Source organism: Lepidochelys kempii, chromosome 26 (genome assembly GCF_965140285.1).
Source record: "Lepidochelys kempii isolate rLepKem1 chromosome 26, rLepKem1.hap1, whole genome shotgun sequence".
Taxonomy (NCBI): Eukaryota; Metazoa; Chordata; order Testudines; family Cheloniidae; genus Lepidochelys; species Lepidochelys kempii.
Window position 1 is genome coordinate 11,064,881 of NC_136405.1, and position 27,999 is coordinate 11,092,879.

Here is a 27,999-nt window from a genome sequence, read left to right on the forward strand (position 1 = left end):
TGACAGACAAATGCAGAGGACAGACATTTTATTTAATTCACAATAATACACCTATTTCGCATTTGAGTATTTAATGGTTTATAAAGATATTCAGGAAACTGACCTGAAATCAGGCTAAAAAAGCTCAATTTTTGAGAAATCAGAAACATTACCAGCCATTTTGGACTTTGCTGCTGAAAGCATGAGCATGGTGTTAGCCTGTGCACAAGCTGGTCCTTTGAAGAGCACACGTCTGCCTCCAGGGTGCTTTTGTTATAAATACATTAGCAAGATTAGACATTGTTTACTTCTAAGAGGGAGGGGACAAAACACACGGGAGTTCCAAACTCCCAATCCTGGTTATTATTTCTAAGACACTGCATTATGACTCCAAATCAGAGTTCCAACAGCTGTTTTGTTAAAATAAATATTTATCCTTAAACTGCACACAGAGAGCATAAAGTCCATTGTTATTACATGCTGCTTTGTGCCCTGTCGGCCAAATTCTCTGCTGGTTTATTCATGTGATCCAGGAAATTGGTGGAGTTAAACCAACCGAGAATGTGTTCCTTACTACTTCACACCGTGTACTTACACTGCCCTACTTGATACTCAGTTGTGATTCGGCTGTACATAGGCATGTGCTTATAATTACTGAAAAATCTGGAAGAGTAAACCAGATCTTGAATTTTCTAAAGGAATCCCAGCTCCTCAAAAATGATCACTCAAGACTACTCTGAGCATGGATTTCCAAGGCTGTTTTTCCTATTCAGTGATGTCCACTGCATTGCCCCAAACCCTGCCTACTGATATGAAAGGCTCTGCTTTCAACAGACCTGCTCTGGTTCCACTGTGCATGGGCTGGGAGGAAGGCAGAATTTCAGGGGTTATGTACTGCTCACTCCCCATGAAGCCTAGCACTGTGGAAGCTTCCTGCATGGCTGTGGCTCTTGAAGGGAGATGGGGCATGTGCAGCAGGCAATCAATTCCTGCATGTTGGGGAAGGAGCACAAAAACCGTGGGAACTCTTCCAGCCACGAGCCCAAGTCGTGGTCCTACAGCAACTCATTTGTGGACGCAGCCAAAGGAAAACAGAATCCCTAATACCCAAATCATCTACTCAGACTGGGCACTGGAAACAGGTTATGCCTCTACATACCCACAAAATAGATGTTTTGCTCTTGAAAAGCATGAGTGACATGTTTTAGTTTCAGAAAGTCAATCTTTTCCCTTCCCACAGTTTCTAAATGCTTGTAAAACTGACGTTCTCTCCTGCCACGTTTTTCTGCATCCAGAAATACTATGTTAAGGAAGGACCTATTGCAAATTTAAACAGATTAATAATATATGCTGTATAATCTTTAGTTATAAAAAAGTGCATTAGGGTCTCCAGCTATCATGGCTGATAAGGATCATCTAATGAACTCTTTAAAAAATGGTATTATTTTCTTAGCGGTTGATTCACATCTGTAACTAATTGTATTTGATTTTGTTGCCATTGTCTATACAATGGTTGGAAGGAAGGGAATAACAATCACAAAACTAGTCAATATTATTATATTTAACAACTGAGTATAATCAACAACAAACATTTGAAGTGACCAGGTTAACTTTTAGTCAAAACTCATACACAGTAATCAAGAACAAATAAATAATTTACTTCATAAAAATAAACTCTACATCTCGGAGCTTCAGAATATGATTGCAAGTCATTCCAAAAGCCCATAAGGCAGAATGGGGAGAATATTTGAAACAGATATTATATAAAATGCACAACTTTCTTTAGAATTTATTCTAAACAATTGCACTAACTTTTTTCACTTCCCACTTTTATTCTCAAGCCTTTGTGTTTGAAATAGAAATAGATGGACAAATCACTATTTAAAAATGCTTTTCATTTGTTTCTTAACCATGCGTAACAGTTATGAAGTCTACAGGAGAAGGAACAAGTTCTCTTTTGAAAGCAGACCATATAGTAAGTCACTGGAAAAGGCAGTATATTATCTTTAAACGGGCCTGGGGTGGGGGGGGGGGTAGGGGGAAAGAGAGAGAGAGAGAATTTTAAGAGATGAAAGTAGAGAATGGCAATTTTTGTTGTTCCTCGGGACATGATTAAGTTATACACACTCTCGGGAAAAAACTTTGCTATTTAGAGTCACACACATGCCGTTAGCTCAGGTAGAGTTTGCTTCTTTCTCCACTCCATCTTCATCATCAACAACCTAAAACCAAAATCCAGAAGTTGTTTAAGTAATTATTCTCCGCTTTGCTTCACTAGGACAACACAAGAGCTCAAGAAAGAGACCTAAGTATAAATGACAACATTTGTTATTCAGACACAGTAAATTACATTGAACCTGATCTAAAGAACTACTTAATTCCCAGAGAAAGCAATGGGAGTAGCAATTGTTCAGCACCATTGTATGATGATGGTCACATGAAAGAGGTGAGCCACTCACTTCAATCAAAATGACATGAGGAGTTTTGACTGAAATAAGAAGGTTGTGTAATGCTAAGGCCAGACCAAGTGGTTACGAAAGCATTGAGAACATTCATTAACACAGACCAGATGTTTAATTGGAGAATGTATCTGAATTTGTATTTTTGCAGACCCAGACTTATCTTAGTACATACAGAGCAAACATTTGTTCCTAGTTTATTATACTTATCAGAAGAAAGTCCCCAAAACATCAAAATATTGTTCGCTGACCAAAAAAAAAAAGTTTTTCCAAAAACTTTCCAGTTATAAAATCCATCACATGTTTCTGAGACTAGAGCGAAGCAATACATTTGAAACTGAGTCAATAAAAAAAGGAAAACGAATAACCTTCATGTGCTGTGTTACTGGAACAAAACAACACCACAAAATTTAGAGTACATGGTACAAATGCACGAATGAGGAAAAATAAAACCAGCTGTAACTATGTGAGGAAAAAAAATGTGTCGGGCTTTTTTCCCCACCTTATTCCAACAAAGACTCGATCTGCCAAACCATGCTAGAAAAAGATTAATAGAGTCATAGATATTTAGGTCAGAAGGGACCATTATGATCATCTAGTCGGACCTCCTGCACAACGCAGGCCACAGAATTTCACCCACCACTCCTGCAAAAAACCTCACACCTATATCTGTGCTATTGAAATCCTCAAATCGTAGTTTAAAGACTTCAAGGAGCAGAGAATCCTCCAGCAAGTGACCTGTGCCCCATGCTACAGAGGAAGGCGAAAAACCTCCAGGGCCTCTTCCAATCTGCCCTGGAGGAAAATTCCTTCCCGACCCCAAATATGGCGATCAGCTAAACCCTGAGCATATGGGCAAGATTCATCAGCTAGATACTACAGAAAATTCTTTCCTGGATAACTCAGATCCCACCCCATCTAATATCCCATCACAGGCCATTGGGCCTATTTACCATAAATATTTAATTACCAAAACCATGTTATCCCATCATACCATCTCCTCCATAAACTTATCCAGTTTAATCTTAAAGCCAGATAGATCTTTTGCCCCCACTGCTTCCCTTGGAAGGCTATTCCAAAACTTCACTCCTCTGATGGTTAGAAACCTTCGTCGAATTTCAAGTCTAAACTTCCCGGTGGCCAGTTTATATCCATTTGTTCTTGTGTCCACATTGGTACTGAGCTTAAATAATTCCTCTCCCTCTCCAGTATTTATCCCTCTGATATATTTATAGAGAGCAATCCTATCTCCCCTCAACCTTCTTTTAGTTAGGCTAAACAAGCCAAGCTCCTTGAGTCTCCTTTCATAAGACAAGTTTTCCATTTCTCGGATCATCCTAGTTGCCCTTCTCTGTACCTGTTCCAGTTTGAATTCATCCTTCGTAAACATGGGAGACCAGAACTGCACACAGTATTCCAGGTGAGGTCTCACCAGTGCCTTGTATAACGGTACTAAAACCTCCTTATCCCTACTGGAAATACCTCTCCTGATGCACCCCAAGACCGCATTAGCTTTTTTCACGGTGTCATAAATATAAAGGGAAGGGTAAACCCCTTTGAAATCCCTCCTGGCCAGGCAAAAGCTCCTCTCACCTGTAAAGGGTTAAGAAGCTAAAGGTAACCTCGCTGGCACCTGACCAAAATGACCAATGAGGAGACAAGGTACTTTCAAAAGCTGGGAGGAGGGAGAGAAACAAAGGGTCTGTGTGTCTGTCTATAGTCTGTCTTTGCCGGGGATAGACCAGGAATGGAGTCTTAGAACTTTTAGTAAGTAATCTAGCTAGGTACGTGTTAGATTATGATTTCTTTAAATGGCTGAGAAAAGAACTGTGCTGAATAGAATAACTATTTCTGTCTGTGTATCTTTTTTGTAACTTAAGGTTTTGACTAGAGGGGTTCTCTATGTTTTGAATCTAATTACCCTGTAAGGTATCTACCATCCTGATTTTACAGGGGGGGGATTTCTTCATTTCTATTTACTTCTATTTTTATTAAAAGTCTTCTTGTAAGAAAACTGAGTGCTTTTTCATTGTTCTCAGATCCAAGGGTTTGGGTCTGTGGTCACCTATGCAAATTGGTGAGGCTTTTTATCCAACATTTCCCAGGAAAGGGGAGGGGGTGCAAGTGTTGGGAGGATTGTTCAATTGTTCTTAAGATCCAAGGGTCTGGGTCTGTAGTCACCTAGGCAAATTGGTGAGGCTTTTTACCAAACCTTGTCCAGGAAGTGGGGTGCAAGGTTTTGGGAAGTATTTTGGGGGGAAAGACGTGTCCAAACAGCTCTTCCCCAGTAACTAGTATTAGTTTGGTGGTGGTAGCGGCCAATCCAAGGACAAAGGGTGGAATATTTTGTACCTTGGGGAAGTTTTGACCTAAGCTGGTAAAGATAAGCTTAGGAGGTTTTTCATGCAGGTCCCCACATCTGTACCCTAGAGTTCAGAGTGGGGGAGGAACCTTGACACACGGCCATATCACATTGGCGGCTCATAGTCATCCTATGATCAACCAATACTCCAAGGTCCTTCTCCTCCTCTGTTACTTCTAATTGATGCGTCCCTAGCTTATAACTAAAATTCTTGTTATTAGTCCCTAAATGCATGACCTTACACTTCTCACTATTAAATTTCATCGTATTACTATTACTCCAGTTTACAAGGTCATCCAGATCCTCCTATAGGATATCCCTGTCCTTCTCTAAATTGGCAATACCTCCCAGCTTTGTAACATCCGCAAACTTTATTAGCACACTCCCACTTTTTGTGCCGAGGTCAGTAATAAAAAGATTAAATAAGATTGGTCCCAAAACCGATCCTTGAGGAACTCCACTGGTAACCTCCCTCCAGCCTGACAGTTCACCTTTCAGTAGGACCCGCTGTAGTCTCCCCTAGATGGATTCTAGGGATTTAATCTGACTCCTCTAATTTATTAAACAAGTTTTCCCATTCAAGGTTGATTTGTGGTCCAAGACCCATGCGAGTTGCACCTTCTAAAAATGGTTTCAGAGTAACAGCCGTATTAGTCTGTATTCGCAAAAAGAAAAGGAGTACTTGTGACACCTTAGAGACTAACCAATTTATTTGAGCATAAGCTTTCATTGAAATGGAATTCATTTGCAAATTTGATACAATTAACTTAGGCTTGAATAGAGACTGGGAGTGGCTAATCACTATGCAAGGTAACCTATTTCCCCTTGTTTCTTCCTACCCTCCCCCCCTCCTCAGACGTTCTTGTTAAACCCTGGATTTGTGCTGGAAATGACCCAACTTGATTATCAAACACATTGTAAGGAGAGTGATCACTTTAGATAAGCTATTGCCAGCAGGAGAGTGGGGTGGGAGGAGGTATTTTTTCATGCTTTGTGTGTATATAAAAAGATCTTCTACACTTTCCACAGTATGCATCCGATGAAGTGAGCTGTAGCTCACGAAAGCTTATGCTCAAATAAATTGGTTAGTCTCTAAGGTGCCACAAGTACTTCTTTTCTTCTAAAAATGGAAGTTTTGCAGAAAGCAGAGGCATTTAAAAGCATCCAGTCCCTATGGAAATGAAGTTTTTCTTCAGTAAATTAAAAAAAAAAACCACCCAGAAATAACCTGTTGTAAATATCAATAACTCCCAATGCCATAGATGTTTCTGGGTTAAATACTGTTATTTCTTTTATATTGTCCCATTATCCATTTGCTTAAAATACCATATCATCGGACTTGCAAAATTATGTACTTTTAAAAAACTGTATTCTAAATTACTTGTGCAGAACTCTACATGCCTCCGAGGGGGAGGAGGTCCTGTCTATACATCAAACACACACCTTTATATTCACTAGTATTCACATACCTGTTCCACACCTTCCACTTCTGGAATATAGAACTGTAGCATGTTCTGTATCCCATTCTTCAGCGTTATGATAGAACTGGGACAGCTAGTGCACGAACCCTGCAACTTTAACTGTACAATCCCATCTTCAAAGCCTTTATATATGACATCACCCCCATCTTCCTGAACTGTTGGCCTGAGGAAACAAACAGAAAATATTACTGCAGGTAATTTTTGTTCTAAAAATTTGTAAGAGTTAATTTAATGCTCATGTAAGAGTGAGTTCTAGGAACTAAAGCCCTTTCTTTTTTACACAAACTGGTCTAACATGGGCAATGACAGAGCAGATGTCTCCTTAGAGTGCCCCAGGTCAACGTGTCCCAACCCTGACCTGAAGGGACCAAAGCTCTTTCTCTGGGGCCATATCTACACTACCACTTATGTCAGCAAAACATACGTTGCTCAGGGATGTGAAAAACATCCCCCCCCCCGCCCCGAACAACATAAGTTTCACAGGCGTAAGCGGTAGTGTGCGCAGCACTATGCTGGCAGGAGAACGGCTCAAGCCAAAATAGCCGCTGTCACTCGTTGGGCGTGGTTTAATTATGTAGACGGCAGAGCTCTCGTCTGTTGGCATAAAACAGCTACACAAGAGATCTTACAGCAGCGCAGCAACCTTAGTACAGCTGTGCTACTGGAAGCTCTATAGCGTACACATAACCCAAGGCCTATTTATTCCTTGGCTAATGAGGAAATGTGCCAACTTTGACGAATTTTGTGACTGGGAGCTGGCCTGCGATCCCTCCCAACCCATGTCACACAGAACTAAGAGTTAGCCATCAGATAGCATCAACAGTTGACAACTCTTGACCTGGGCTAGTGACAGAGACAAAGGCTTGACAACTCCCTAGGCATCCATTCCTATGTAAAGTTTGAGAATTCCATCACGTGTTCTACGAGTAAAAAAAAAAAAAAAAAAATTAGCAGCAAGTACTTATTGAAGGAAGAGGGCAAGATTTTTAGTTCTGAACTGGTATTTTTGCAATTGGCAAGTTAATATGGAAAGAGAGAGCTACAAGCTTGTAAAACATCTGTCTGGATTTTTACAACCAATAATAACTGAGTAATCACATTTCTTTACATTATACGAAGAAGTTATAATTAACTCCCACGATAAACAGCCTTCACTTCCACCCCCATAGCAACATCCTGAACTTTCCAACAGGCATAAATTTTAATGGTCACCAATTCACTCTCCTCTCTTCTGTATGGTATGAAGGCAGAATCCTCAGTAAGCTGTAGAACTGGAGGATTTTTCTTGCTAAAATTGTCTTCTGTGTAGTATTAGAACTTGTTGCAAACTGAATGTAGTAGTATGGGGAATAATTATGACATATTCTAGAGGGTTCTGAATGTTTGTTGTGCTTTGTATACAGAATGTATGGAAGAAAAAGTATGTATGGGCCTGATCTGGTTAGTTGATGAGGCATCTCATAGGATTGGACCCCAGAGCTATTGACAATTCCCCAATCTAGTCTCCTGTCACAATGGACAAATGACTAACTTTGTAAATGCATCCCCATAGCAACATTTTTCCAGATGCCAAGCTAAAAAGCGTCATGTTACTTGAACAGAAGCTCTTTATACCAATTCCCAGAACAACACTTGAGAACTTCACCCCTGCTGGAATAATTTAGGATTTGGTCACATTTATTATCAGCAGCATCAACAACTTACACTAAACTAATCACCTCAATTCCTGGAAGCCAACAAACAAAAAGCAACTGATTGAGAACTCATTCTTCCTTTATTTGAAACAAGATTTTAACATGTTACGGCACAATTCCAGTCTTCCCTTCTTTCCTCCCAGAGTGCAGCTGGCCGGTGTCAGCTGCCTCAGGCTTGCAGGGCTCGGGGCTGTAAAATTGTGATCCCAGAGCTCGGGCTCCAGCCTGAGCCCAAACCCGAACGTCTACAACACAATTTTACAACCCCGTAGCCAAAGCCCCGTAAACCCAAGTCAGCTGACACGGGCCAGCCACGGGTCTTTAACTGCAGTGTAGACACACCCTCCTACGGCTTCTGATTTCTTTGCTTCTATTTTTGATGTTCTTCAGTGTAAACAACGAATTCTCTGTGTGTATCACTGGGCTTATACAGAGCTCCTGGAAGCTATTCAATAAGGATATTGACACAACAACACAGACTACTGCAAATGGTCTGTTCAACAGCCTCCTGGCCAACTGAGAAAAAGGACAAACAATTTTAAAAGAACTTCTGTGGAATACAAAAGAGGCAACTGTGAATTTTAAGGCTAATGTACCATGGGGGTTTTAGGCAACCACATAACCCATGACAGCAAAGCTTACTTAATGCTGTCTTTCAAATCATTTCTACATACCAGAGGTGCCCAAACTTTGTTTTGCTGAGCCACCCCCACGACCATGCACACCTCTCTTTTTCTAAGCAATGAGGGGAGGAGTGCCTGGTGTCACGGTTTCAGGGCATCTATGTTCCCCACTCGTGGTCCCTTAAGGGCACCCACTCTAGGCTCCTAGCTCCTCAGCCATCACCTTTCTTGGGCAGAGACCTGCGTCTCACTCCCTCTTGCCCAGGGGATTATTAAGGCTGCATAGTTCCCTGCCTACAATGTGATCTCTCCAGCTGCCTAAAAGGCCAGCAACTGCACTTGGCTTTCTCTCCAGAGGCTCTGACCAGTGTATTGCCCACAATTTTAAGTTACCACACAGCTTTTTCTAAGCAAGCACATTTATTAAGGTGAAAGCATGACAGAGAAAACATGTTAAAACAATAAAAGAACCTACACGCATGCTAAAAAGCTTACCAGGGGTCACCCGCATCTCCAACCTCAGGCTCCAGTGGGTTGTTTTTCCCCTGTGGTTACAAGTTCGTAACAGTCTAGATTCAGAACCAGAACCCAGGCTGGGCACTTCAGCTGTTCTTTACGCAGCTTAGGCCTTTGATCTCCAGTGTCTGTGAACTGGTACAAGTCCTTCCTCAGGTTGTAGCTCCAAAGTCTCGCTTTTTGCATAACCAGAGGTGGGGAATTTGCATTAACCTCTTTCTAGGTATTCCCCAGAAAATACTTCACTTCACACTTATTGTCCCCAAACGTCCATTCCCGTCTAGCACATTTTCCATATAGTCCTTTGAACTCCCATGCCTCACATCCCATCTCTGTCCTGGAGAGTGACATATGACCCCAGTCCACAAACGCTGCATTTAACACACTGGACCCCAAAGATACTCAATCAAGGATATGCAGAAGATTGCCATGTGCGTCACACCTGGTACCTGCGAGGGCCAGTTGGGGAGACCGAGTACTCACCACATGGCAGTTGAGGAAGCCTTTTGCTCCCTGAAGCTGCCAGCACTTGGCTCCCTGCCCAGCTCCATTACCCCTACGCAGGGGAAGCAGATGGGGCTGAGCTGAAAGGCCAGGATCAGGAGGAGACTGAAAGACTGCACCCCTTGAATACTGACCTCCCTGCCGGACACAGCCCGCTCCTGACCCTGGCACTTCAGCGCGACCCCATTCGCTGTCCAGCAAGGGAAAGAAACAGCGCTCCTAGCCTTGGGGTTGCGCTGAAAGGCTGGGATCAAGAGAAGGCTCTGTGTAGCAGGGGGAAGGGAGTGGCGGTACTCCTGGAGTGCAGCCTTCAACTTCCCACTCGCAGAGCTCCCACCAATCTCTCCTGCCAGTTGGTGGACACAGCTGCAGCTGTGAGGGAGTAAGATGGGCAAAAAGCCTAGTCAAAGCAGGCAAGACCACCCCTCAGAGTTCTGTGTGCTTCCCCCTGCCAGACAAAGCCTCCTCCTGACCCCAGCCTTCAGCCCAGCCCTGTCACATCCTCTGCCCCCTGTGATCAAACTTGGCATGCCCCCAGGGGGAGGGGGATCAAAGGAGGACACACCCCAGTTTGAAAACTTCTATATACACACACACACACAAACACAATACATATAATTAGATAAGATTTTCCTCCTCCCCTCTATATCCCTTCCTCTTCGAGAGATGAGTTTACTATATATGTCACTATATTTCAGCTGAAATATCTCCCTTACAATTTATTTTTATAAGAGCTTTCAGAATGCAACATTTTATAGAAATTATAAATAAAAAAAGCCCAAGTTGGTGCATTTTCTTGAGAAATGCAAATTAATTCTATTAACTTACACCGTACGTAAGAGTGTTTGCTCCTGGAATGTGAGATTTGTAGAAGAAGCCATAGTCGGTGACAAGAGGACTTCTGAAATACATTAGGCATTTCCCCACATCCACATTTCTGTATTTCTTATTTTTTTTCTGTTCACTATGGGAGGTAGTTAAAGAACTGTACAGGGGGCTGACCGCTGTAAATGAAGTAGATACAGCATTCCTGTGCCAGAACAGGTAATCCCAGTCTGGTCACTTAAGAGGGTGGAGCAGCACTTAGGGGCTATACAAGATTAGGGAGCGAGAGACCAGTCAGGAATATTCAGGACACTAGAGGTCTCTGGGAAAAGCTGCAGAGAACAGAAAGCTCACTGCAGGCCCTCCCCGAAAAGAGGGACAAATCATCACAGAGCCAGTGGAGGGACTGGCCGGCTGACCTTCCGGGGCTGAAGAGCCAGTGCTGGGAGGCTGAAAAACGCTGAGATCTAAGAGCCAATGGCAGGGCTAGCTTGCTGACTTTCAAGTGCCAAAGCCGGTGCCGGGAGGCTGAAAAGGGTAGAGGAATAGGGAGCCAGGGGAGAGGCTAGCCAGAATTGTCCTTCCTGAGCCAAAGAGTGCCAAGGCCGGAGAAGGCTGAGAGCAGCAGAGGGAGATGCCAGCTGGCTCTTGGAGTCAGAGAGCTGGAGCCATAGAGCGTTGTGCTGGAGAGCAAGGGCATGCTGGGGTTGTATTCGATGTATTGCCTGGATTATGGTGTTGGAATTTATGTGCATGGGACTTCCTTTTGTAATAAATTAAACCCACAAGGGCTATTTACACTCAAATACACTTCAGGGGACTATGAAGGAGAGAAAGAGGCAGCTGTGCCTGTCCTGCCGCGGTTTGCAGCAGAAGGATGCTCCAGGTGGGGCTGCCTTATGACAAGAACTGAAAACTGTCTCTTAACTGCTCTAAACACTATATTGGTGACTACCAGATTCTTATTTCAAGCTGTGTCAAAACCCAAATATAATTGCTGTAGAAAAAATATAGGGATAAACGTTTATTGAAGCTCAGATGACTTCTGTGCATGAATTTCTGAGATATAAATTTGAGATGATAGAGGTTACCCTACTTTACTGAACATGAAATATTAAATGATTTAAAACTCATCTGAGAACAGCAAGATGTGAAAAACAAGGGAGATGAATATATGAAGGGGGAAAAAAAGAGTGCTCACCACAAAGTCGAAGATCTTTCATTTTATTTTTATTATTATTTTTAGAGATTTAGACTGCAGTAGCACCTAAAGCTATAACCAGGTTTGTCCCAATGAACTCATTTTAAAGAACACACTCTACTATGGGCTGCAGGATCCTACCGTCTCCTAAAATCATCTAGGAAAGTGAAGTTTGAATTGAAGGGGTCAATTTGATTCAGTCAGATCCTTCTCTGAACTGGACACGGTTTAGCACAAAGCTAGTTTTCACAGGGAACCTCAAGGTGCGATTTTCAATGACAACATGAACATGGCTTGTCTGTGCACCAAGCTGAAATATGCCACGTTACCCATTTAATTTGTGTAATCCTAAAAATATTTAGAATTGCATCACTCTGAAATAATCCAAAACACGCCTACTGTGTGACAATGCTTTAAACTAGCAATGTTTAAAGTTACCTTATTCTAGTATCCAGAAGTTCCTTAATCATTAATACAACTTCGTCGTCATCTTCTGATGCAGCTTTAGGGGAAAAACAAATGCAAATAAAAATGTTGACAGGGCCTTATTATGATTAATACTACTGTGGTAAAATACTTGTAAAAACAATATTCTTTTTCCATGATTAAGTTGTACCAACAATACATCACCAAAGGATGCTTCTGACAGCTAAACTCACAGCTAAGTCTAAGATGGTGTAATTTACAGCACATACATGACACTTTTTAGATTTTCCTCAATATTCTCCCTCTTACTCACACATAAGCATAACCACGGTTCTTCTCAAAGCACAGAGAAGCCCTCTGACAGATCAAGCTGGTGTTATTTCACATGCAGAGAGGAGTAGCAAGAAAAGCACTTAACAGGATGGGATACAGATATGTGGGCTAACACAGGCAGCCCTGTATTACAAGCTACTCCTCCCTCTGGCTCCTCAGCATGTAAGTTACACCAACACAGAGATCTCAATAGCTACACACAGGGCTGTCTCTAGCTATTCTGGGGCCCTGCCCAGCACTCACCGGCAGCGCAGCTGGGGCCGGGTCGCTGCACTTCCCGCTGCCGGTGGGCTCTGCTGCAGAGCTCAGGGAAGTGGGGGTGGAGCTAGGGCAGGGCAAGGGAGAAGCAAGGGTGGGGGCCCTGGGGAAGAGCCTGAGCAGGGGTTGGAGCAGCATGCAGCTGCGCAGGGCAACAGGGTGCTCTACGCAGCTGCGTACTTTGCGACTGAAAGAACACCTGACGGCAACAGATGGGCTACCAGGACACCTCAACACAGGCAGAGTTTCCCTCCAGCTCAGTTTAGCAACTCTTCTCTGCATTCTTGTTGGAACCGTATTGCAATTTTACGATTAATCCATTAACACAGGGCATTTCAACACTTTACAAAGGAGACCAGTGATTTTTATAGCGAGCTTGTAAAAAGCAGACTGTGTCGCAACCTCCAACAGTTTTGTACACACAGCAACCCAAGCACTTTAAAAAAATGTTTCAAACCAAAAAAGGCGAGAACAGCCTTGGCCAAATCCTTTGCTGGTGCACAGTCAGTGTGGTGCCATTGAAGGTTGGAGGTTTTTCTAAAACAATGGTTTTCAACCTTTTTTCATTTGCAGACCCTTAAAATAATGTCAAATGAAGTGCAGACCCCTTTGGAAATCTTAGACATAGTCTGTGGACTCCCAGGGGTCAGCAGATCACAGATTGAAAGCCACTGTTCTAATAGATATGCTCTCAGAATTCTCTGGGGGAAGTTCTATGTGTACCTGTGTTATACAGGTCAGACTAGATGTTCACAAGGGTCCCTTCTGGCCTTGGAATCAATGAGTCTATAAAATTTGGCCTCAGCATTGCACTAGCTGAGAACCTGGCCCCATATTCATAGTCAGACAACTGCTTTAAACCGTTTGTGTATTATTAGTTTAATTGCACCTTACGCAGACCACTGAATCTTGCGTGTTAATTTTAGCCATTTATACTGTTTCAGTTATTCTCTTCTCACATGTTTTCTGTGAGGCAAGTTCATTTCCTCTGAACATGATCTATCAAACACATCAACTTAAGAGAGGACTAAGACCATATACAAGCATAAGCCAGTCGTGATGAGTTCCATTTACCCGTGTCTGTACGAGGTGCCTCTTCAGTAATTACAGGTAAACCAGAGGCAAAGAAATCCATTATGGTTGCATAAATATCTGGTTTCAGTAAATTCCAATCCCAATCTTCACTCACCTATAAAAAATTTAAGAAAAAAAACAAATATAGTGTTTCTGCCTCCTTCCAAAGATTAAACTGACAGATGGCCCTTTGTCCATCTTAAAGGCACCTTGCTGGGCATTAAGGCCTGAAATTTAAATGTTTCAACAGTTTTACCAAATCCAACATGAAATAGAAAAGTTTTCATAAAATTATATTTAAAATATTCAGTAAAGAGGTCTAGTTGTTTGGATTTAAGCAGTTGCCTGCAATGTTTGCCAGCCAACTGCTGTATAAAATATTAGTGTATAAAAACAAACAACGCAAGATGAAAAGAACCTAAAATCACAGATGTTCTGCTAAGTTTTATTTGTGCCAACAAACTGTTTTTGAAGCCTGTTTACGTTTCGGTTATGTGTTCTATTTTTGACATCTCATGTGTTGTCCACTAAATGGCATAGCGACTATACGGTGTTTATGCAGCTATGGATTTATTACACAATACCTCCTAGGTTGGGTGAACTCCTGAGTCCCAGATGAATAAGCTTTGCCAGTGGGAGGCAAAGGAGGGATTTTGAGGCAATACATAATGCACTTGCTTGCATTTATGTGTATCACTGTTCTTTGTTAGATAGACTTTCACCTTCACGTGTTTGTAATTTTGTTGCCTACTATTATCTAGCCTAAAAGGATACGAACCTTAACACTACTTAATATTTTATGGAACTTCTCTTTTAGCATGAGTAATAAAAGGACTATTTCTGGAGCAGAGTTCTATTCACAATACCACGTGCATGCTAGATCAGACAACAGTGATGCCTTTAGCATGCCAATCCATTTGGATGCCCAAGATCTGTCCCTGGCTACAGAAACTTACTTAACCAAGTATGCCATAGTAAATATGCACATCTGTAAAATGTGAGGCTTTTTATTCAAATTTAGAGGAAAGGGAACCACAAAAGGGCAAAATGTTTTATTAAAAGTTTACTCAACTGACTTCTAACATTTTGATTAGAACTGAAAAAGTGCTAAGCACCTACAACAATTCAAGTCAAGGTAAGTAGTGACCTTCGGCGGCTCCGAAAATCAGATTCAAGAGACAATATTCTCAGAAGCCGTAACTAGAACACAGTGCCCTTCATAGCTTTATGGTAACTATATTTCACTTTATGAGAGATTATGTTGAAGAATTAAATTAATGCCTGTAGTGAATATTTTGAGGACTTTCTAGGTAAAGGTAAGATTTTTTACTGTACCTTATGCAAGCCAGGGAAGGATCTGCAAGGAGTCTGTTCCTTTCACTTCTCCCTGCAGGCTGGACATGCATCAGCTCATGTTTAGACCATTAGAACCGCTTTTCCGCTTACCTTTGTGACTGTGATGAAGTCTGGCCCAAAGAAGACACTTTTAACTCCTTCAATCCTGAACAACTGTCTGCAAAAGAAAGTTAACCACAAGTCTGCAGTCACAAAAAACACTAAACTAAAAGTTTCTATCAATCATGTTCCACTGTGTTTCTTGCTTTCCTACTAGAATACATTTCTAGAGGGCAATAATCACTTAAGAAAATAAAACCATTAAAGGAGATTGGCAAAAGATTCTTCTACAGTTTAAGTGCTTCTATTCTTTATCCATGCTCATGGAATTCTGCAGCTTGGCATAAGTCGAAAACATCATAACGTGGCGTGTGATACTGAACAGGGAAAAGTAACATGCTGTAGAAGTATGAAAGAGTTAATGCTCATGTCTCTAGCTCCTGTTTGAAGCCATGAGGTATTCTTTAGCCATAAAACTACTGAATCAGCATCAAGATGACCGACACACACATCCCAACGTTCTTGGCATGCAACTGTGGAAGGACAGGGACTCTTCTTTAGAACAGTAGATTAGGTTGCTGAAAACTTTTCATTATAATCAATTCTACTAAAAGCTGTTCTGAATTTTATCATCACACAATTTTGTTGTTACACAAATTCAGACCAGCACTCTAAAACTTTAGAACCAGACAGGACACAAGAACTCACTAATTACAAACTATTTTAATTATAAAATAATTGAATGAGAGTTTTAAAGGCAATCTCAACAAATGCTCAGTTTTGTTTGTGTGGCCCCAGGAGTCAGTGATGTCAAATCTATACAACCTTAATACCTAGACCACAGATTAAATGACTGATTGTTGTCACACACAGGGATATGATAAAAAACAGCTAGAACAACCAGAAGTTAAATCTGGCATTTTCACACAACACTGTAGGTAACCCTAACCTTGAAAACAGAGACAGGATACATTTTCAGTAAATCTAAATAGCTGAAAAATAGACTTTCTTGAAGGGGAAATCTATACAACTCAAAGATGCACAAATCAGATACTTTACCACAGGTTATGTATAGCAAAGGATATTTAGGAGAAGAACTTTCCTACACATGTAACAAACAATTTTTAAATGTTAAAAATGTAGCTGTGTGTGTTGTGTGTTTTTTTAAAATATCACCACACCCTAATTTGCTTGATGGACTAATGGTCCCAAAATTTTACTTTAAAAAATATTTTGGCGTTACACATTCACTCCAAATCATCTAAAGCTAGCATAGCTGATATTATTCTTTGGAAGATTTGTATTCTCACACCAAAACAAATGGGCATCCCAATTACAAAGCCTGGAAACTGAGATATAAATGGTAGTGCAATAAACGCTTTACTCTAACTGTGCTGGTAGGCAGGCCAGCATTAAACACAGAATCACAAGATGTGAATATTCCTTGTACTTCCTCAACATGTACTGTTCTTGGTTTCCTATTCAGAAGTTCATTCTCAGACATTTTGCAACAAAATCATTTTCCTCCAGTTATTTGTACTCTGCAATCTAATATAATTTGGTTTATACACATCCTGGTATTTCAGCACTCTGCTAATGAGATCTTGGATTGTAAACAATCTCTGCTGGATGCACTGAAATACCTTTCACACTGCATCTGCTGTTCTATACATATGGGCATTTATACTACCTTTGAGCTAAAGAACTTCATTTGAAAAGTTCCTGTTTGGCTACAAATCAACTATAGCATTTTGGAAATATTATAGCAATACATTGGATAACGCTACATTTCCCGGAGAGAGGACTGCATTAGGCTGCTTTCACTTGTGTGCAGTATTTCCATCACGTAAAAGAGCAAATTAAACTATGATCTTGGGAAGGTGACACTATGGCATTTCCATCTCTCACCCTCCCACTGCAGCCTCTCAACCCACATACATAGCAGGCATAAGGAGCATTATCTCCAGAGGCTGCTGTTGATGCAATGGCAGATACCAGGAGCAGTGCTCACACCCACTTTTCCCAGAAAGCAAGTTTGCAACAGTTCTCCAATGCATCTCATCACCATCAGCAGGCGAAAGATTCCTAAAACTCCTTCCCATCCCATTCCCCCACTTTCAGACAGATTTTTAATGGTGTCCCAGCCCTTTTTTTTACCCAATGAAAATATAGCAAAGTATTAGACGGAAAATAAACTGTAGTAAGGATTCATAGACCAAGTGGATTGAAATGTATTAGTCCAAGTAAGTTTCACTATGGATACTCCAGATCTATGGCACTGAGGGCCTTTGCAAAAGGTTATACATGAAAACTAGAAAAAAAGGGTTCATTACAAACTTGAGTCATTTTAATTTTTCCACTGTACTGTTTGTAACATACCCATATTTTAAAGGAAGAAAAAACCCAATTGGCTTCAAAGCTAAGGTTAACAGTGTCAGAGTCGTACTGTGCCAAAATTAGTAAACTGTTTCAGTTTCACGTACCACATTTATGGACACTTCCTTATGTTGTCTGTCTCGTTACACTGTGAGATGGCATGACTTTAATGGTACTACTAGTGTAAGGACTACTCACCTGAGTAAAGTTTTGCAAGATCTGGCACACAGGTATGAGCAACAGTAGATTTCCTTCTCAGGAATACTGAATTCTATCATGATTTGACTCAAAACAATGAAATAGATTACCAGGAACTTAGTTATTACATTGACAGGCACAGTATAAAAATCTCGATAGATTACTTTGGCTATCTGTAGGCATTCAATCTACTTTATGAAAAAAAGAAGCATCCACAATGGAAAGGCAGCAAATCCTCTTTTTAACATTCAGCTGCATTTATGACGACACTTGTATATAGATGTGTTTCAGTAACTAAACACAGCTAGTCCCTTGAACAAAGTATGTAATGCTTTAACACACCTCGCTAAAGGTGAGCAAAATGCTGCAGCTGGTGTGGAGAAATCCATGGTCCTCGATTCCAGTACTTGTCTTCCTGGAATAAACTTCAGACTATTTGGATTTGGAGTGTCCTGAGTCTGAATAAACATGCATCTTACTGAAAAGAGAAAGGAGGAAATAAATGTTCAAAAGAGAAGAGGCTCATATAAGGAACAACAGAGATCCTGTTTATTTAGCCAGGCAAGGCTTTGTTTGCACAACACAGATTTATTAAAAACAGAGGACTGTGGAACACTGAAATTTATCACGCATGGCTCAGTGAGTTCCATCAAAGTACCCATATTGACATAAAGATCAACCAATTCAGTCACTAAATTTAAGAGACAGATGAAAAGCTTAATGAAACCCTGTCCCAGCTAGTTTTAATCTCAAACTAGCAATTTGCTGCTCACATTCTCTGTGTTAATCTGAACAGAGCTAATACTCTGCCCCTCTTTTTTCAGAGGCTCTCTTTTTAACATCCACACTAAGATACGACTTGTGCCCCTTCTCTATACTATTCAGGTTGTTATTCCATGCTCACCACTTTGGTACCTGAGCACTGTGCGGGCTCTCCACTCCAACATCATCACCCTCCTATTAAGAACACTCCAGATGCAGGATTTGGGCAGGTGTACTAACCCTCTGTTGTAGATATGCTAATGTTAAGATCTTTTTGTTCCTTTTCCAGCATTATCAAAAAGGAGAAAGTATCACAGAAAATAACTAAAAAAAATGAACACACAGCCCGATAAGGAGTGTTTGTGACATTCTGGTGTGGACAAGAAATTGCAGTAATCTGGAAACCTGCATAGCCTTTCAGAGCAAGCACAGAATTCTTTTTAATTACCCAAACTATCTTATCTGAATGGACAGCTCTACCAGTTTAATTAAGCTGGCTCTGATACCGTGCTTATTGACTTTCAGCAAACATTTTGTATTAACAATTGATATTAAAATCATTTATAAAAGCTGGTAAAAATATCCCCAACATTTATGAAAAAAGTATTTAGTTGTTTACTCAGACATTATTATTTTAATGGGATTTTGCTGGACTGGCCAAACCTTAACAAAAAGAAATAGATTATACTTTTAGCCAAGGATATCAAAGTGCTTTGCAAACATTAATTAAGATTCACAATGGAGCTGTGCAGTTGGTATTACAATAATCATTTTACAGATTGGAAATCTGACGTACAGTGATGTGACACAGAAAGTAAATGTCAGAGCTGGATATACAACCCTACCTCCTTATTCTCTACATTAACCACTAGATCACTCTCCTGTCCCTTCACTGCCATATTTCATTGCACGATTCGGATTCTCAAACCAGCACATCACTTTCAGCAAAGGGAAATAGATTTTTTTTTTTTTAATTAGAAAACCCTAGGAATATGTATAAATTCTGAGTACATGCTATTTGGGAAGCAAGCTTATTTAACTTTAGAAACATATATGGCTTAGAGTCAACTATTTTTGTTATTTTTAAAGCAACAAAAAAAGAGCTGAAGCTTTCACTTCCTAAATGGCAATTTTGATCACGACTCCTAGTATTAGATGACAAATCAGGCTATTTATAAGTCGCCAAATTTCCTCTGCAGGTGTCTGTCCTGACAACTCATTTGACTTTAACCCACAGCATCACCACACACGCAAGCTCTCAGGTTTCGAGAGAAAGAGTAAAAGAATTAGCATGGAGATGCTCAGTGTTAACATGCTAGAACTAGTCCTGACTTAGTAACTAAACGCCGTTTTCTGTTTTGTCACACAACTCCAACCACAAGGGCTAGAAACATCTCCCTGATCAGAGTGGCAAAGGAAGCCACCTCCAATGTGACAATATGACAAATAGCCTATAGTGATGGAACTGGATGTGGTCAACTGAACACGCCCTACAAATTTACTGACTTCTCTACTGCAAAGGGCAACTGACAGCAACTCTACAGTCAAATGGCTAGCCTACAACACAACAGGATACATCATCCTCTCACAAAAATATTGATGAGGGTTGCTATTGTACCCAGGATCTTCTGAAGTTAGAAACATTGGTTTTTGAAAAAAATCCGTTTTCCTTTCTCATTAGTCAAACTGGAACTCTTTGTATGTACTGTGAATAACCAAGTTTATCATCATCTACTATTTGTAAGTAGCATCACGAACACAGACTAAACATATTGCTTCTTTCAAGTATCTGGCCAATATACCATGTACTTTCTTCTGTTTGATCATTTACTGAAAGAGAAAAATAAAGATAGAAAAAAGACAGAATTTAAAGGACATTTGTAGATCCGTATGCAGCTGACTAGAACCCTCAGAGTCAACCAGTAAACTGCTTGATTAAATCTGAATGTTAAAAAAAATCAATTCTGAGTTGGTTAGGTCTGAGGCCCTCTGCAATCTGCATCAAAAAGCATTTGCTGCAGTGGCCACTGAGACACTCATTTAAATAATATTTGCACTTGTGCTTGGTTCTATACAACAGGCACCCGCATAATTAAAAATGTGTATATACACAAATCTCTTTCTCCACAGCATGGCAGAGTTGTTGTTGAATCCACCAGGCAGCTGCAGAAGCTGATCTGCAATTTTCAGCAGCACAAAAGGCAATGGAACCCTTTTTTTTCGGAGCACAGAGTCGTACAAAATATTGTAGGAGCAGATAGAGTAAACTGGAGTTCCAGCCTGCGGTTTTTCAGACTACATTTGCAGATAATATTAATTTGGCACGGTACGGGCGTGAGTTTTAGTGTTAGTGAAAGGTGCTGGATTGACAGACCTTGCTACTGAAGTCATCTGTACACACACAATATTTGCAGTGGCAGTTCAAACCTCTCTAGGTTGCCCTTCCAACGTCCCTCAAATCTGTCCTAAAGGAGGAGCCCTCTCCATCTTCATGACCCATCACCCTCTCTCCTGAAACTGCTTCATGGTTAATGCCAATTATGGTGAATGTGTATTACAAACCTGGTGGCTGAACTTTGTGACTTTGTCCTCACCTATAACTATTTCACATTTGGGGACAATGTATACCTTCAAATCAGCAGCACTGCTATGGGTACCCACAAGGCCCCACAGTATGCCAACATTTTTATGGCTGACTTAGAACAACGCTTCCTCAGCTCTTGTCCCCTAATGCCTCTACTCTACTTGCACTACATTGATGACATCTTCATCATCTGGACCCATGGAAAAGAAGCCCTTGAGGAATTCCACCATGATTTCAACAATTTCCGTCGCATCATCAACCTCAGCCTGGACCAGTCCACACACGAGATCCACTTCCTGGACACTACGGTGCTAATAAGCGATGGTCACACAAACACCACCCTATACCGGAAACCTACTGACCGCTTTTCCTACCTACATGCCTCCAGCTTTCATCCAGACCACACCACACGATCCATTGTCTACAGCCAAGCTCTACGATAGGACTGCATTTGCTCCAACTCCTCAGGCAGAGACAAACACCTACAAGATCTTTATCAAGCATTCTTACAACTACAATACCCACCTGCGGAAGTGAAGAAACAAATTGACAAAGCCAGAAGAGTACCCAGAGGCCACCTACTACAGGACAGGCCCAGCAAAGATAATAACAGAACGCCACTAGCCATCACCTTCAGCCCCCAACTAAAACCTCTCCAACGCATCATCAAGGATCTACAACCTATCCTAAAGGACGACCCATCACTCTCACAAATCTTGGGAGACCGGCCAGTCCTTGCTTACAGACAGCCCTCCAACCTGAAGCAAATACTCACCAGCAACCACACACCAGAACCGCTAACCCAGGAACGTATCCTTGCAACAAAGCCCGTTGCCAACTGTGTCCACATACCTATTCAGGGGACACCATCGTAGGGCCTAATCACATGAGCCACAATATCAGAGGCTCGTTCACGTGCACATCTACCAATGTGATATATGCCATCATGTGCCAGCAATGCCCCTCTGCCATGTACATTGGTCAAACTGGACAGTCTCTACGTAAAAGAATAAATGGACACAAATCAGACGTCAAGAATTATAACTTTCATAAACCAGTCGGAGAACACTTCAATCTCTCTGGTCATGCGATTTCAGACCTAAAGGTCGCAATATTAGAACAAAAAGATTTCAAAAACAGACTCCAACGAGAGACTGCTGAATTGGAATTAATTTGCAAATTGGATACAATTAACTTAGGCTTGAATAGAGACTGGGAGTGGATGTGTCATTACACAAAGTAAAACTATTTTTCCATGTTTATTTCCCCCACCCCCCACTGCTCCTCGAACGTTCCTGTTAACTGCTGGAAATGGCCCACCTTGATTATCACTACAAAAGGTTTTCTCCCCCCCTCCCCTGCTGTTAATAGCTCATTTTAAATGATCACTCTCCTTACAGTGCGTATGATAACACCCATTTTTTCATGTTCTGTGTGTATATCAATCTCCTCACTGTATTTTCCACTGGATGCATCTGATGAAGTGAGCTGTAGCTCACGAAAGCTTATGCTCAAATAAATTGGTTAGTTTTTAAGGTGCCACGAGTACGCCTTTTCTTTTTGCGAATACAGACTAACATGGCTGCTACTCTGAAACCCTTTTCTGTGACCAAACTAACTTTATACAGATCACTGAAGAGACACACGAAACTAACAATTTTTGATCACTAACAAAGACTGGCTTTGAACCAGAAATCCAAAGCTGAAAATCGGTATATGTTACTACAATCCCACGAGCTACATAACTACAAGTTTTAGTAGCTGAAGTGCTTTTCAGAAAAACTAATGTTAAGAGGTTAATACTAAAAACTGCAAAATTGTCAATTCGGCCCATTTTAATTTCTCAGCGCCTTAATACGGTGTTAGTCAAATTAAAAGAGAATTGGGCAACATGCCTAACAAACTGACAGAAGGAAGAGCAAAATCACTTCAAACCTCCCCAACACCTACAATTAATCAGACAACTCAAAATTAAAACAAAACTTTTAAATTTCTGTCCCAAAGATGGCCAGAGATGTACAGAAGGATATATTCAGGAGCACACTGCTCCTGATGGTAAAGGCACTACACCTCCACCCTTACAAGATTATATCTTGGGATGGTCAGCAGTTCCAGTCTTGCTGATTTCAGCTGTTGAACAGGACACAGGATAGCAGGAGGTCTCAGAGTGATCTTACGCTAAGGAGTTAAACTAATATGTATAAGCACAAGTATAGTGATTTACATCTTCAAAGCTCTTTACAAGCCTCAGCAACCAAATGAAATATCCCCATTATTATACAGATGGGGAAACTGAGGCGCAGAGTGTAATGGACTTACCCGAGGTCATATAATGACCAGAATCTGGTATACAGTCTCCGAGTCCTGGTTCTAAACTCTGACTGCATGATTTAACTACCTTTCCATTAACAAAAAATCACCCAGAATACTGCATACATGTGAGATTTCAGTAAAAAGGAGAATTTATTCTTTCACCATCTTCTTGAGACAAATCTCAAGAGAGCTTTACTTACTTTATGACAAAAATTAAATTTACCTGTATTATGTGCTATGGTGGATGGAAGAAACGGTTTTCTTCGTGCAAATTGGCAGAGAGGCTGTTTAGCTGTTAAGTTAAAGCCTTGTAATGTCATGCGACAGAACCTAAAGAAAGACAGATTTTACCAACAATCTCTCAATTAAGAATTTAGTTTTTCCCATCTCCCAAGAAAAGAGAATTTTGTATGCACCCAATACCACTGGATTTCAGCAAGTTGCTTAACCAATTTCCTCCCTCTTGAAGGAGAACAGGTAATGTAGAGTAGCTATCAGCTACAGGCTTATTTTCCCCTCCTCTCCACATAATTGTTGGAGGAGAAGGGAAAATGGGGTTTCAATCCCTTCTCCTTCAATTTCCAGGTGGCCAAGTAACCATTACACAGCAATCACCTTGATTTAAAATTCACCAGGACACTGCTGTGGAGAAAGGACAGCAGCTCCATTGAAGCAGTGTATCAACAGAACTATTCGTATCCAGCAGCGGGAGACCAGGGCCCTGGAGTGGAACCAGGCCAGCTATAACAGAAAATTCTTGTCGATGCTGGTCAGGTAAACCACACCACCCATCTTGCTGAGACACACAGACCTCGAGTGGACAAAACGGCAAAGAATACACTGAAAAGAACAAACTCGAAGAGGTGAGAAGATAGACTAAACCGATTTTCAAAAGTTTAGGTGCATATTTGTACTCAATAATTACCATGATTACATAGGTAATAAACAGGAATACAAAAAAACTGTTCATTTTCCACATGCAAATTCCTGTTTTGTGCAGTCACTATAATTACCTGCACAAACTTGGCATGAAAATATCCACAATTTGAAAATGTGAGCTTTGACTTCTAACTTCCAAGAATCTTCAGACAATGATATTTTAATTATATAGGGACAGATGTCTTTATCTGTTACTAACAACCACCTTGAATTATTACAGCAAAAATATTTTAAGATCTGATCCAGATTCCTTTCTTTACACTGCTTACTCTTTGCTTCCCTCTCTCTGGGTTTCGACAATGAAAATAAATGAAGTCAGTTTCACACTTAGAGTCAGTTTCCCTTTCAGATCTCAGCAGGAGGTTGTTGGTTTTTTTAAAACAACTTTTGTATGAGTTTACCAAATTTAAGCAATTGGGATAATTTTGAGTTACTAGGGTCCTTTTAACCCTCTCCTCATTGTAGAGATGTAGAAGTTTCTCCCTACCCAGCCATTCAGTGATAGGTCATAGGGAACCTACTAGGGATGTAAATAAAAAAGTTAACCGTTTAAACGATTAAAAATATTTCGTTTAAACAGTTAACCGATTAAAAGGCCGATCCGGTGGGCTGGGGGAGCTCTGGGTAGGTGGTGCTGCTCCAGCTGGGCTGGCCGGCCGGGGACTTAACAGTTAAGGTTATGCTGTGTTTGCGCCTTGCCTATCTCAACAGGGTCCTGACCCATGACTAAGGTTCCTCCGCACAACGACAACACAAATAATAAAACCATCTTCCCAGTTACACACTGGGTGGAGAGAGCAGATCAGGTCGATAGTTCATAGTTTTTTGTTTTTTTAAGGCCAGAGGAGACCATTGTGATCAGCTAGATGTCCTCTGCTTCTCCATTGCATGGGGGGGTGGGGGGGGAGAGGAAGGTTTAACCCCTAACACCCCACTGCGGGGGGTGGGGTGGGGTGGAGATTAACCTGTGACCCCCGAAGCCTGGCCCAAGAGGGAGACGGGGGGAGGGGGGACGGGAAAAATGAGGAGAGGTGACCCTTAGGGAGAGGGAGAAGGGAAGTTAACCTCACAGCTTGGAGAAGACGTAGGGGAGGGGGGGAAGTTGGGGGGGGCGACCCACGGGGGGGGGGCGGAGAAGACATGGGGGGGGGAGGTGGGGGGGGAGAGGAAGGTTTAACCCCTAACACCCCACTGCGGGGGGTGGGGTGGGGTGGGGTGGAGATTAACCTGTGACCCCCGAAGCCTGGCCCAAGAGGGAGACGGGGGGAGGGGGGACGGGAAAAATGAGGAGAGGTGACCCTTAGGGAGAGGGAGAAGGGAAGTTAACCTCACAGCTTGGAGAAGACGTAGGGGAGGAGGGGAAGTTGGGGGGGGGGGCGACCCACGGGGGGGGGCGGAGAAGACGCGGGGGGAGGGGAGGTGGGGGGCGACCCGCGGGGGGGGGCGGAGAAGACGCGGGGGGGGGAGAGGTGGGGAGCAACCCGCGGGGGGGGGCCGAGAAGACGCGGGGGGGGGGACGTGGGGGGCGACCCACGGGGGGGGGCCGAGAAGACGCGGGGGGAGGGACGTGGGGGGCGACCCGCGGGGGGGGGGCGGAGAAGACGCGGAGGGGGGAGGAGGGGGGAGGTGGGGGGCGACCCGCGGGGGGGGGGGGGCGGAGAAGACGCGGGGGGGGAGGTGGGGGGCGACCCGCGGGGGGGGGCGGAGAAGACGCGGGGGGGGGAGGAGGTGGGGGGCGACCCGCGGGGGGGGGCGGAGAAGACGCGGGGGGGGGAGGAGGTGGGGGGCGACCCGCGGGGGGGGGGCGGAGAAGACGCGGGGGGGGGAGGAGGTGGGGGGCGACCCGCGGGGGGGGGCGGAGAAGACGCGGGGGGGGGAGGAGGTGGGGGGCGACCCGCGGGGGGGGGGCGGAGAAGACGCGGGGGGGGGAGGTGGGGGGCGACCCGCGGGGGGGGGGCGGAGAAGACGCGGGGGGGGAGGTGGGGGGCGACCCGCGGGGGGGGCGGAGAAGACGCAGGGGGGGGGAGGTGGGGGGCGACCCGCGGGGGGGGCGGAGAAGACGCGGGGGGGAGGAGGTGGGGGGCGACCCGCGGGGGGGGGGCGGAGAAGACGCGGGGGGGAGGAGTTGGGGGGCGACCCGCGGGGGGGGGGCGGAGAAGACGCGGGGGGGAGGAGTTGGGGGGCGACCCGCGGGGGGGGGGCGGAGAAGACGCGGGGGGGAGGAGTTGGGGGGCGACCCGCGGGGGGGGGGCGGAGAAGACGCGGGGGGGGAGTTGGGGGGCGACCCGCGGGGGGGGTGGAGAAGACGCGGGGGGACCAGTTGGGGGGCGACCCGCGGGGGGGGGGGCGGAGAAGACGCGGGGGGGGGAGTTAGGGGGCGGCCCGCGGGGGGGGGTGGAGAAGACGCGGGGGGGGAGTTAGGGGGCGGCCCGCGGGGGGGGTGGAGAAGACGCGGGGGGGGAGTTGGGGAGCGACCCGCAGGGGGGGGGTGGAGAAGACGCGGGGGGGGGAGTTAGGGGGCGGCCCGCGGGGGGGGTGGAGAAGACGCGGGGGGGAGTTGGGGGGCGACCCGCGGGGGGGGGCGGAGAAGACGCGGGGGGGGAGGGGGGGCGACCCGCGGGGGGGGGGCGGAGAAGACGCGGGGGGGGGAGTTAGGGGGCGGCCCGCGGGGGGGGTGGAGAAGACGCGGGGGGGAGTTGGGGGGCGACCCGCGGGGGGGGGGCGGAGAAGACGCGGGGGGGGAGGGGGGGCGACCCGCGGGGGGGGGCGGAGTTAGGGGGCGGCCCGCGGGGGGGGCGGAGAAGACGCGGGGGGGGAGGGGGGGCGACCCGCGGGGGGGGAGTTAGGGGGCGGCCCGCGGGGGGGGTGGAGAAGACGCGGGGGGGAGTTGGGGGGCGACCCGCGGGGGGGGGGCGGAGAAGACGCGGGGGGGGAGGGGGGGCGACCCGCGGGGGGGGGCGGAGTTAGGGGGCGGCCCGCGGGGGGGGCGGAGAAGACGCGGGGGGGAGGGGGGGCGACCCGCGGGGGGGGGAGTTAGGGGGCGGCCCGCGGGGGGGGTGGAGAAGACGCGGGGGGACCAGTTGGGGGGCGACCCGCGGCGGGGGTGGAGAAAACGGGGGGGAGTTGGGGGTGACCGGCGGGGACACCCTGCTTCCCCTTGTCTGGAAAGGGGTTCACCCCCCCAGCGGGGGGCGGCGACGAGCCGAGCCCGCGCCCGCGCCCGGGGTCACCTACCGGCCGCCCAGCCCCGCCGCCGCCCGCAGCCACCGCCCCGCGGCCGCCATCTTGTCCCTCCCGCGGCGCCGGCGGCCGGAGTCAGGGCCGCGGGCGCGTGGCTGCCCCGCCCCGGCGCCTGCGGAGGCCGGAGTCGGAGGCGCTGGGGCGGCCTCTGCCGGCCGCAGGGGGGAACTGCAGCGCGGGCCGGGGTGGGGGGGCGGGGGGGAGTTGAGGGGCCGCGGAGTCCCGGGGATGGGGCGCGCGCCCCCCACAGCCTGGCCCAGGGCGGCCCGCTCGCCCCTCCCCCCCACTGCAGCAAACCCGCGGGGGAGCAGCACGGAGCCCTGGCTAAGCCCCAACAGTGGGGCGAGGAGCTCCCCCCTGTCCACGTTGTCCCTTTGCTGGGGTACCTGGCCCGGGAGATCCGTCGAGGGGCTCCCGACCCGCTCCCCCCTGTCCAGTTTTTGGGGCCCAGGCTCCT

The 27,999-nt window shown here is 44.8% G+C and overlaps 1 protein-coding gene across 3 annotated transcripts; it reads right to left on the reverse strand.

The window, feature by feature from the left end:
* Positions 1 to 11: 11 nt before the first annotated feature.
* On the reverse strand, positions 12 to 27,998 carry NFU1 (NFU1 iron-sulfur cluster scaffold). 3 transcript variants are annotated; one of them, XM_073325273.2, is made up of 8 exons: positions 27,537 to 27,637; positions 23,587 to 23,693; positions 18,047 to 18,182; positions 15,182 to 15,248; positions 13,736 to 13,850; positions 12,083 to 12,146; positions 6,270 to 6,444; positions 12 to 2,201 (listed from the first exon to the last, which is right to left on the reverse strand). In XM_073325273.2, the coding sequence occupies exons 1-8, from the start codon at positions 27,584 to 27,586 to the stop codon at positions 2,154 to 2,156; spliced, it is 762 nt and encodes a 253-aa protein (XP_073181374.1). In that variant the 5' UTR covers positions 27,587 to 27,637; the 3' UTR covers positions 12 to 2,153. The 3 variants fall into 3 exon arrangements, with proteins under 3 accessions (XP_073181374.1, XP_073181375.1, XP_073181373.1); XM_073325274.1 differs by lacking the exon at positions 27,537 to 27,637 and adding an exon at positions 27,929 to 27,998 and having other exon boundaries at positions 2,198 to 2,284; XM_073325272.2 differs by having other exon boundaries at positions 2,198 to 2,284.
* Between the last annotated feature and the right edge of the window lies 1 nt (position 27,999).